The sequence below is a fragment of the Amblyomma maculatum genome, chromosome 3 (assembly GCF_055883805.1).
Source record: "Amblyomma maculatum isolate TAMU_Amacu chromosome 3, ASM5588380v1, whole genome shotgun sequence".
NCBI lineage: Eukaryota > Metazoa > Arthropoda > Arachnida > Ixodida > Ixodidae > Amblyomma > Amblyomma maculatum.
The window spans coordinates 41,711,127-41,723,226 of NC_139346.1; the positions used below are offsets into that span (position 1 = coordinate 41,711,127).

General features: G+C 44.6%; 1 protein-coding gene across 1 annotated transcript; it reads right to left on the reverse strand.

Annotated features, from left to right (window-relative positions):
- Window positions 1-8,887: 8,887 nt before the first annotated feature.
- Window positions 8,888-11,701, reverse strand: LOC146194642 (alpha-(1,3)-fucosyltransferase 7-like). Its single transcript, XM_084597484.1, has 2 exons — window positions 11,132-11,701; window positions 8,888-10,691 (listed from the first exon to the last, which is right to left on the reverse strand). Exon 2 carries the CDS (start codon window positions 10,664-10,666, stop codon window positions 9,065-9,067), a length of 1,602 nt encoding a protein of 533 aa, XP_084453610.1. The 5' UTR covers window positions 10,667-10,691; window positions 11,132-11,701; the 3' UTR covers window positions 8,888-9,064.
- Between the last annotated feature and the right edge of the window lie 399 nt (window positions 11,702-12,100).

Consider the following 12,100-nt stretch of genomic DNA (forward strand, 5'->3'; position numbering starts at 1 on the left):
GCTTGCACACATTATTCTCACAGGGGTCCGACGAAGGAAATTGATGGGAAGCCCTTGTCCAAGTTTTCCCAATCATTACTTATGCACGTAATTAAGTAATTATTTTATGCATGTCTGCCCTTTAAAACAGCCACAATATTAAATTTTAAAATAATTCTTAACATTAATCTAGCCTAAATGAGTTTGTGTACATCTTTGAAGATGTGTGTTCTGAACAGTAACTTTGTGCTGAGTGTTGCAGGCTATCCGTAGCAACCACATTAGGAGCAACAGTAAGCAATCAGTATGTTTGAGTATTTTTAGCGCAATTTGTATGAGCGCGGGAACTAAAGCCACGTAATATTTCTAACCGACTAAACATGGCAATGACTGTTATACAAATAATCTATAATAGCAATATGGGGCAGCATCTAATACAAATAAAGGTTTGAAAGAATCATTACACAATTGCACGCAAGCCTTCTAGCCCCATTGCGGCCGATGTGAGACCTACAGCGATTTTGTGTGGGCAGCCCCAGTTGGGCGGGGTGTTGTTTTTGAACCTAAATCCCACCTGCGGTTGCACTTGCCTTCAAATTTCCCACAAGGGACCAATTTTGGTACCACGCGGGCACGCCCGCCTTCCAGCCCCATTACAGCCTATAAGGGACCGAAAGCGGTTTAGCTAAGGCTGCCTCATTTCGGATTCACGAGGGCTTTCCTAAATTGAGCTCTTATTCATATTTACCCTGCCTTAAAGTACCCTGCAAGGGGCCGATGACACGTACCTTCCAATTCCCCACAAGGGACCGATTTTGGCATCATGCAGGCCTGCCCGCCTTCCAGCCCCATTACGGCCCACGTGGGATATAAAGCAGTTTTTAGCGGGCAGCCCCAATTGGGCTGGGTGTTGTTTTTGAACCTAGAGCCCACCTGCGGTTGCACTTGCCTTCAAATTTCCCACAAGAGACCAATTTTGGTACCATGCGGGCACGCCCGCCTTCTAACCGCATTACAGCCTATGTGGGGCCTAACGCGGTTTAGCTAAGGCTGCCTCATTTTGGCTTCACGAGGGCGTGCCCAAACTGAGCTCTTATTCATATTTCCCCTGCCCTCAAGTACCCTACAAGGGGCCGATTGGGGCAGCATGTGGGCATGTTCATTTCTTTTGCCCCACTACGGCTGATGTAGGTCCCGCAAAGATTTTATGGGGGCGGCCTCATTTCGGATCTATGAGGGCTTTCCCATAAAGAGCCCAAATTTAGGTTGGATTGCCCTTAAATATCCGACAAATGACCATTGCGGTGTGGATGCAGGAATGTGCTCTGCATTAGCCCGTGCAATGCGGCTATGGGACCCATGCAGAAGGAACAGGGGCAAGCCCAAAAGGGGCTTGCCCACATTTGCCCCATCGCGGATAGATGCAGGTTTTATGATGTTTGCCCCAGCCCCACGTGCCTACATCGGACCTACTGGGGCCCGACATTCTGTGCTACTTGGGACAGTAAAGCAGCCATCTCAAACTGCTGCTAAAGTTCAACGAATGGAAGCGTATGTGCACAGGTTAGCAAGCTGGAAGCAAGCGGTTATCCGAAACATGTAGTCATGGAGGCTTGTGGAATGATGCTAATGTGGGTCAAGCCAGGGTCAAGACCTAAACCATCAGTCGCAGAAAATCACGGAGTAGCTGCGATTTCTTATGTGCATATGTGCACTAAATGTTCCACGCGCTTGGATAGATGGATGGATGGAATATAGGAGCGTCCCCGTTGAAACGGGGTGGTAGCAGTTGCTATCGTGCTCGTTTTTCCCCCTATATCTTAATTATTGTTTTAGATCGGTTAACTATACCATCCTTCTATTTATTGAATTTTTGTTTCTACATTACTAACATTATGTAGTATTATTATAAACATTAGGTTTCTACATTACTAACATTAGGAGACGCCTGCTTCTGGGAAAGAGAGCAATGGTTAGCCTTGACCGCCTAGTAAAGAGCAGAGACATTAGTCTGCCAACCAAGATCCGTATAACTCGTGCTATGGTCTTTCCAGTTGTGATGTATGGATGCAAGAGTTGGACTGTGAAAAATGCTGACCGCCGAAGAATTGACGTGTTTGAATTGTGGTGCTGGCGAAGACTCTTGAGAGTTCCTTGGACTGCCAGAAGATCAAATCAGTCGATATTGTCAACCATAAACCCTGAATGCTCATTGGAGGGTCAAATTCTAAAGTTAAAGCTCAGCTACTTTGGTAATCTGATGAGAAGAGAGGAGTCGCTGGAGAAAGATTTGATGTTGGGAAAGGTTTAGCATCGCCGGAGAAGGGGTAGGCCGCGAACGCGATGGTTAGATGGCATCCTCGAGGCGCTGCAGGTGATGTTATGTGATGTTAGGAAGATATGTGATATGTTAGGAAAATATGTGATGTTAGAAAGGAAAGCATGGCGTGACATGGTCCATAGGGTCACGGAGAGTCGGACACGACTGAACGACTGAACTGAACTGAACTGAACTGAACATTATGTCACCTTTCTGCTTTCAAGTCACCAATCTTCTAATCGTTTTTTCCTTGCGTCCTACAGCAAGCTCATTTACCCGGCCGCTTGTATCTCTAGACCCCACGGCCTTAGGAAGAATGACTGTGCCTGCATCGCCTCCATACCATCACATTCGAGTATAAGATGGTTTAATGTTTCTGTGGATCTACCACATACTGCACATGTGTCATCTTCATGCTTAAAGTTATTTTTGTAGCTGCATTTTCTAAGGCACACTGATGTAACTTCAAAAAATAGGGCACTGCCTCTTGAGTTATCATAGAAAGCTTGCTTCCTGATCTGCCTTTTCCACTTTCGGTATAGCTCCAGACTGTGTTTCTCTTCTATAGAATTTATCCAATTGTGTTTTTCATCAGTTGCTTAACGCTCTTTATTTCTTCGTCCTTGAGACCATCATACTTACTGGTTAGTTTCCTAGTTCTTTTCCACCATTCTGAGTTAACGTTTTCAAGATATCTATCTGTATATATATATATATATATATATATATATATATATACTTTAGCTGCCTATCTGTTACTGTCGAATTTCTTCAGGCGTTCCTCACATAATATTTTACTCTGAGCTACCCGTACTTCGAAAGATGCACAGCCCATATCTCCCTGCACCGCATCATTTGTGGTTTTGCCGTGGGCACCCAGTGCTAATCGTCCGACGGCTCTCTGATTTATTTCTAAGGTCAACTGTATATCTGCTTTCAGGTACAAAATCGTATTTCCGAAAGTAAGCCCGGGTACCAAACTTCCTTTTCAAGTACCCCTCAACACCTGATACCAGTTGTATCCCTACATTGCTCTATGTTTCATTATCCCGGCATTCCTTCGCCCTTTGGCCTTAAGTGATTGCTCATGCTTTCCAATGTATGCCAATCCTTCGTTTACCCATACCCCCATATATTTATATTCTGCTACTCTGGGTATTTCATGGCCTTCTCTTTTAAGACCCTGATCAGTTGAGCCGTTGAAAATCATCAGGTAGGACTTGACTGCACAAAACGGAAGCCTAGTGTTTCTCCTTCGTCTCCGCAATACTTACCTACAGTTCGCTATCAGCCATCAGCACAATATCGTCTGCATGCATTAAACAGGGGAGGTATTGCTCTACCACCTTTCCGCCTAAGCTATATATGACACGTAAAAACCTAGGTTACTTTCTTGTATCCTCCGTTCAATATTTATTATACAAAGCAATAAGAGGAGCGGTGATAGAGAACAATCTTCCTTAATCCGTTGCATACATTGACACCGTCCGTAATTATTGTCCCTTCACGTGTAATTTCTACTTTGTTATCCCGCTGTATTTCCTGCAGGCAATCTGTTGTATCATGACAGATACCTTCCTCTTTTAATATGTTCCACAGGAGTTCCCTGTTTAAGTTGTCTTACGCCCCGTTTATATCCAGGAAGGCAAAATACAAAGGTCTATTTTCCACTCCAGATATTTCCATGCATTTAGTAAGCACGAACAGGCTATTATTTAGGCGCCTACCATTTCTAAAGCCGTTCTGAAGTTCTCCCAGTATCTTCTTATTTTCTGCCAATGTTTGCGTCTTTAATTTCCCCGCCTACATGGCTAACCTGTACATAACAGATGTTATTGTAATCGGCCGGTAGGATTTTGTGTGCATCCTGTCTCCCTTCCCTTTATAAATCAATTTCAGTTTATTATGCAGCCAGCTGTCCGTAATCGTCGTATTTGTTATGACTCTTTCGAAAGCTTTTAACAGCGTTTCCTTACTTCTTGAACAAAGTTGATTAGTCAGCTTGATCGGAATTCCATCTATTCCTGCGGATGTGCATTTAGGAATACTTTTTTTTTTCTGACTTTTTCCAGTTTAGATAGGTCAGTTCATAGCTGCTTTGTGTTCTGCTATCTTCTGTTGTTTCCTGATTTGCGGAGATCCCCCTATCGTCGCTCTTAATCGATTCGGCTATAACTGATGTAATGTTTGCGCTGTCTCCGTTTAAACAATTTCCCTAGTTATCTTGAATTCAGTCCTTCTTCCTTTGATTCGTTTTACCTAGCCAGCTTATATTGTTCCAGAATTGTTTTCGTCCGCCTCTAGTGTTATCGTGTATTTCAGCCATACAGCAATCGGTGGCCTGCTTTATTTTACTTTGGACGATGGCATGTACATCAAGTTCCTTTTGTCGATACGATTCCCACTTTTCGTCTATTAATTTTCTTCCTGAGATACGTGTAATTTATTTGCCTTTCGGTGTTCCCTTGAAGCTGCCAGTCGTTGTTCAATGGCATCTCCTATTTCCTTATTCCACCAGCTCCATGGCTTCCTCTTTCCATTCCAGTGGTTTGCTACTTTAACCTCCTTAATTTTTCTCCTTATGTGTAGCTCTAGCTGTTCATAATTCCAGTCTTCCATGGAGCTTGTTTCTCTATTGCTTCCTCTCTTTCTGCTACTATCTGCGCTATTTGATCGTTGTTTAATTTTGTGTTTACTTTTTGTCTAACTTCCATTTCTTTTTTCAAGGAGACCATCTGCGGGCTAATACATTTATGATCACTCTCCATGTTACACTCCCCTTTCCCCATTTCCGCCAGCTTGCTATAAATTCCCCTGCGACATTAGACAATAGTCAATGGTCGTCTGCCTGTTGCGGAATTCCCACGTGATTTGACCTTCACATTTTGTTTCTCTATTCACCATAACTAGGTTTTGCCGCTCACAGAAATGTAGCATTAGCTTCCCGTTACAATCCGTGTATCCATCCAGATCGTTGATGTGGCCATTCATGTCCCCCAGCAGAATAATATCGGCCCCGTCTCCAAACTGGTTTATAATGTCACTGAGATTCAACGAGATCCTTGTTTTCTGGCCTGCATTGGTGTCCTGTTCCTAAAAAATCACCCCTAGCCACATTCTTATGCCAACAATAGTTCCTGATACCCGGATATGTTATTTGCAAGATGGTTTTATTCTTTGCCAATTTGTTCCTTAGTGTATCAACATCTTTGAAGATCTCTGGCACTGCATAATTACATACAAACACAATACACGCACACAAGAGATTACAACAGGACATTCACACCGATGATGCGCTCAATACCAACTGGCTGTTATTCGTGATACGACGAAGACGAAACCATCACAAAAGACATAAGGGTACAATAAGAAGAAGAAAACAGAAAATTCAAGAAAAATGCAGAGAAATTTTCGAAGAAAAAATTAATAAAGGGAAAATACAACAAACATAATGGCAAATTGTATCTATATTCTTGTCATATTATCCGAACTAAGCGGTATCACTTCTTTTTTGTTTGAGCACCACAGACGGAACACTAACGAATTCCCCTTCTTCCCCCGAAATTGTCCTAAACGCTTCGATAATCTGTCTTTTCAAAGGGTCTTTTGCGCACGCCAGCACCTTAGTTTCGGTGAACTTTGCTATACAATGGCTACCCCTCGAGTCCTGCTGAGCGTTTTCCGTTCGACAACCAGAGCAATGGGTCGCCAGGTTTCCCGGATCCAGCAATGCGGCACGCGAATTTTTTCTTTCAGATCTTTTCTTCACATTTTTCTTGAATTTTCTATTTTGTTCTCCTTATTGTACACTTAGGTCTTTTTTTATAATCATCTCTTTTTCGTATCACAAATAACAGCCAGTTGGTAGGGACCGCATCATCGGTGTGAACGTCTTGTTGTAATCTCTTGTGTATGCGTTGTGGTTGTGTGTAACTATGCAGCGCCAGAGGTCTTCAGTCATCTAACCAACTAGCCCGCACGCAAAGTACTACCGTATCAACATACTTACCCTCCGCCCATTTTTACCGCTCTCGTTCGGTTGCACCCTTCCCAGACGCAGCCTTGTATAAACGGCGGATCTTCTAGATTCCTGAGATGAGTCTTGCACAGAGCGTACGCCCCCATTTTTTCATCCTTCAACTGCTGCCTTACCTCTAGCCATTTCCTTCGCTTTCTACCCCCTTGCATGTTTCAGTAGCTGAGCCTAGTATTAAATTTCTTTTTGCACTTTTTCTTTCTCGACGTCCTCTTTGCCATTTTGTTGGGCGCAGCCTCCGTTATTCCGCTTTCTTCTGTTTTACTTCCAACAATCTTGCTACCGGAGCCCTCGCGGACCCACTAAAAAAGCTACAGACCTACCTTCCAGGCACCAGCTGATCTCTGCTCCAACCCTTCTGTTAAAATGGATGACATCTGGCTGAAAAGCCCTGCCAAACCTGCTCTATGCACCTCCCTGTTTACCTCAACCACTTCGAAACGCTTCTGCAGGCTTAACTTTCTCATGTCATGATTAACTATCACCGCTTAATTTTCAAACTTTCCGTTTGTTCCTAGCACCTCCGGTACTGTGCACACAACGATCTATGTTTGCTCTGCTATCGCCTTGATATCGTCAACTCGCTGAGCTAAACTTTCCACCACTCCGGCAGCGCCACCATTTAGGACATTGTTCAGCCCGCGGCTACTATTACCATATTGCTCTCTGCGGATTTTTCGGATAGCCTTTTTTTATTTCTTTCAGCACTGCGCTCATCGTCATACCTGAGAAGTTTCCCAGTAACACTCGCTTATCACCCTTTGCACGTTCCATGATATATCGACTGCACCTGCTTATGCTGGAATCTACAGCGATAAGCATCTGGGCATTCTCTTTCTCCCTCCCAACTGTTGGCTCCTGCTTTGGGTTATCAGTGTTATATGTGTACATCTCGGTCGTCTTCTCTGCCCCGCGGAAATTGGGTGCGATCTACTCTGAACTGCGCAGGCGGGTGAAAAATGCAGCAAAAAAGAAACAAAAACCTATCCACCTACAAGCACAAAGTTCCGTATGTCCCATGCACGGTGTAAAAATAGTTCCGTGTGACGTTGGGGTTGTGTATACGCTTCCGCTCTCCTGTTGTGCCTTACACATAGGTCTGACCGGATGGTGTATCAACAAAAGAGTAGAAGAACCCAAAGCCTTATTAGGTTGTGCTCCCTTAACAACATGCGAAGCGATTGCCGCAGGTGTAAAACTAATAACAAGGAAAAGAAGACAGTGCACGCCGCTTTTTGGGAGAATAACAATTCTTTTTAAACACCGTTTACAAAATGTTCGAGAGATCATGGAAGCATTTCACATGCGTTTTAACTATGAAAATTGCACCAGTCAAGCATCCGCTTGTTTGACTGAGAAGAAATTCAAATATTTAACCGCTTCAATTGGGCTTGAACAATAATCTGATGCAGCTTTCTTTCTCCACGTGGGTGTCAAATAAAGACTTTCGCCTTGTATCTTTTGGGGGTTTTTTAGGTTTTCTTGGGGTTCATTGTGTGTCTTTTTTTCAGTTGCGTTACTAATTAGTATCATACCCTTCTAAAAAAAAACCATAGTTGCGAGTTATCGCCTGTCCTTGACGTTCTCTCTTCGTCCTTATTTCCAGTTCGCGCTTTTTTCAGCCATAATGTCAAACAACATGCCCAACTTTCTCTTCTTAGTAGTTATGGTAACTGCGTAACACAGTTCATCTTGATTTTGGTTTTGTTACAACGATCGTGCCTGAAGGAGAATGCGGATTCCTCATTTTTGTGCGCATTAGTGCCAGCATACAATTTTAATATCGAGCTGCCTTATTTAGCGCACATATTTTGCGTATATACTCGTGGTTTTCGCGTTTTTTCCCTTTCGAATGAAACGTCGGCCCCTGGTATGCCTCGATAGAAGCAACTGGTAATTTCTAACAGTTTTTTTTTTTTTACCGGATGTCACAAAGTACACGAGAGCATTACATTTTATCTAAATTAAACAAGTCTAGTTTCAAACCGAGTCTGCTTGCTCGGTAGAGGAGCGGCATAAAACCCGAGCCTTCTCATCTGGGTATTGATACAAGATTTTCCAGCCACGTGTCCGCACATTTTGCAAATTTCAGTGCTTGTAGAGAGCGTCTAATTGGTCGAATGCAACTCTAGTGGGTAATTACTGAGCTTTTGCGGTGCAACGTAAAGAGAAAGGCATAAAAGTTAAAATTCTGAAAGCGCAGTCTGTTTCTAAAAAAAGGCATTTTCGGAAGAAAGCATGCAGCTGCACATGTACGATACAGTGGTGTCGATTTTTTCCTCTCATATCAATCTTAATAAAAGTGCAAGGAAATATTTGCCTCCGAGAAAGCATGGACAATCGACAAGAAACTATTCATGTTTTAACACTAGTCTAATGCGATTCAAAGGCGCAGGTGCTATTTATTCCAGCGTTTTTAGTGAAAACCAAAACACCCACTCTAGGAGCAAAACCGTAATGGTTATTTTTAAGCTGCGTGAAGCTGCCGGTTTAATAAAACATTGCAAAATACCGCATTTATAATAAAGAACAATGACGCAAGCCAATACGGAACGAAATGTATTTATTGCAAATTTATATGCACAGCACGTTGCTTCTCTGTTGCATATAAAGTAAAGATAGAAAGCCAGCCAGAAACCTAATTTATAAAAAGAAACGTCGATCTGTAGTAATGCGCTGTTATTGTTTCTCATTGCAACAGCGCCGGCGCATGCAGCCGATTATTCTGCCTAAATCGTCACAAAGCCGAAAGCTGCATCTAGGCTGTAGAGAAGCTTATTTTGTTCGGTGCACATAGCAGGCTTAATCCACCAGTCTCGAGAATTGTGATGGGCTCGCTTGCGAAGAGGCGTTTCCCAGAGTGCATGACAAAGGGAACAGAAACTGCTCTTGTGGGGGACCAGAGAACAATGCCGCTTCCAGACGAAGTAGGTATTGTATTTGTCGGGGCTTTTCAAGAGGGTGTTCAGGTGAGCAGCGAGTTGGCCGGGCCCTTGCAAGTTAGCTGAGCTTACCACAGAATGTTCTGGGACATCCAGGGTCGTGTTGGGCGGGGTGAGAACAATGGGAACAAGGTTGTACTTGAACGCTTCGTATATGACTTCGTAAGCGCTGTGGAAGCAGTCGGGTTTCATGGAGACCACAATGAACTTGAATCTCTCGGCAATGTGCTTCACGCATTCAGCTCGGTTCAAGCAATGACCATCCCCACAGCGGCGAAGAAGATGAATGCGAACGGAGCCAACGTGGAAGTCGCCGTGAACGTCAGTCACATTTGACGGCCTTAAGGAAAGCATGTCAGTGTAGCTGCGCTCCTCACACCTGCCCAAGATCCAACCAACAGCCCTCCTCTCCTGTCTTGTAGTGGCTGGTTGCATTTCAATGGGTGGCGCCATCGACTGGTTACCTGGAACGCCGCAGCGCCAGGACATGTAGGGGATCACTATGTCAGCGTCTTCACGGCGACCCATTGTCCAATTAAAGAGCAGCCCCAACGCGCGCAGGAATGAATCACTTTTTCGGTCCTTGTAAATGACGACGTCCCCGTTCATGGGTGTAAGGTGCATCTGTGCCCACAAGACCCACAGCTGAAACTGAGAACGAGTGCGCGGTGAGTCCAAAGGAGTCAACCGCTCCGCCTGGAAGACAACGGCGTCACTCTGCATGAGCATGCTACGGTTGTCGGTGACTTCGCACTTGACGTATCGATTGCCACCTGACGAGCAGCGAATCTGCTCTGATGATAAAAACTTCGCACTCGAGGTGTCCCGGTCCAGGGCCGAGTAAGGCTGAACGAAGCGGTTCCATAGCAGGATGCGAGGGTACGGCTTGTCGCAGATGCGCTCTCTCCAGAAGAGCCATGGCGGAGCTGGCCACGCCGGAGTCAGGTACACACGTTGCCACACGATGTGATCATAGTAGCTCAAAGTGATGATAGCGACTACTAGCCCTAAGGCTAACATCCAAGGGAGGGTCTTATTGAACGAGTGCCACGCTCTTGATTGGCGTCCGGCGTAAGATGGTTTTTTGGCCTTCGGACTGAATGGACGAGGCAGCGGTCCGCTGCCATTGCAGGTCGCGTGTCCATTCTCTTGAATGGCAGACATCGCGAAACACGTTTTACGATCGGAGTTATTTTCGCCTCTAAGAAGTTCAGCAAGCATTGCCACCACGGCGTCATCGCAGTTCTCACACACTGAATCGTCTTTGTTTGGCGTCAGGTGCTGCGCCGCCGCCTGTCGAAACTTGGCCGCGGCAGCTGTTGATTCTACTGCTTTTAGGACTCGTGAGAGCCCTCGGGGAGTTTCCAGCAGCCTGCGCCCGCCTGCCATGTCGCGTCCTGCAGTGATGCCCGGACTGAAACGAAGGGACAATAGTTAGTGGGCGAGGAACACCAAAGACACGACAGCTTTATCTTCTAAAGGGAAATACACGAAGGTTCCTCCACAGCAACTAGGATGAAGGTGCTTAAATGAATTGGCGTTTAACAAACGGAAGCTGTTGAGAAAGGACGCGGAGCGCATGGGGAAGCGTGAGACCTTAAACTATGGTACGAAAATTCCGGATAAAAACAGGTGAGGGAACGTATGTAAAGGAAAACGACCACATGCTACACGTCGGCTACAATTTGAGTTCAATCAAAATACGTTTTAGAACATTACACTACGCACGAAATTTTGGTAAGTAGTAAAGCGCCGCAACAAATCTGAGCACATACCATCGCACTTGTATGTCCAGTGCAAGCTAGATGCGCCTGACTTCGTTAGTGCTATAAAAAGGGCTGAGCTGAGACTTACGGTGGATTTAGCAGCAAGGGGTCCCTGTGTATGCCGCAGTAGGATGCTTAGGAGGCTTGACGCAGAGAAGAACACTTCAGTACTGCAGCCTCAGCTTTTAACTTAGCAGTTTTTACTACGCACAAACATCAGATTACATATGTCTTATGGTTGTCGAAACTACACAAAACACGTTTCAGTCAAAAGTAGCAAAAAGCAGTGCAGATAAGACGACATTTCACTATCTTTAAACGAGTCAGTTATCGAAAGCAAGTACAATGAAATAAGCACATAAGTGATGCTTACAGGACTGTACTGAAGTATAATAAAGTAAAAAAAAATTGCAGGACGTGTAAGCTTTGCCTTGAAAAGTTCAACGCGATAGCACCTTTGAGTACTGTGGATGGAAGTATAAGGCTTTTAATAGGGCGGCGGCGTACGCCATTTGTAATCGAAGCGCCGTACGATTGAGGGAATTTTCCAGTGAGTACCGCATCGTAGTTGAGCAAAGCGGAAATGTTCTATGCTACTTGCTTAACTATTATTTCCGTAATTATATTCTTTTTAAATGATGCACCTGAACAGTTTCTGGCAGTAATAAGGCAATGAATGCATTAGGTTCACCTTCAGAGAGAAGCAATGCGGTTATGTGACGGAGTGATTGCGTACTCCTTCGCGCAGCGAAGGAACCGTGTTTGATTCCGCCATTTGTGCTTAAAACGTCTAGTGTTCTTCTAGTTTCTTGTGATCTCCGTGTTAAAACTACAACGCCGACACCGGCGAGGCCATTAACGCTATCGCGTTAAAATTTAGGACAAGCGCAGCACACCCCTAAGAGGCAGCGTAGGAATGATAGAGGCTAGATGAATGTTGGGGAAAGGAGGTTGGCTTGACATAATTGATATCCGCCTCTGTCCAAGTGAAAGGTAGCACCGAGATAAAAGTCTGACCAGACGATAATGAAAAGTACTTGTCGATAGAAAACCTCCA

Coding starts and splice junctions, on each gene's coding strand:
- LOC146194642 (XM_084597484.1), bottom strand. CDS start 10,666: ATGGCAGGCGGGCGCAGGCTGCTGGAAACTCCCCGAGGGCTCTCACGA.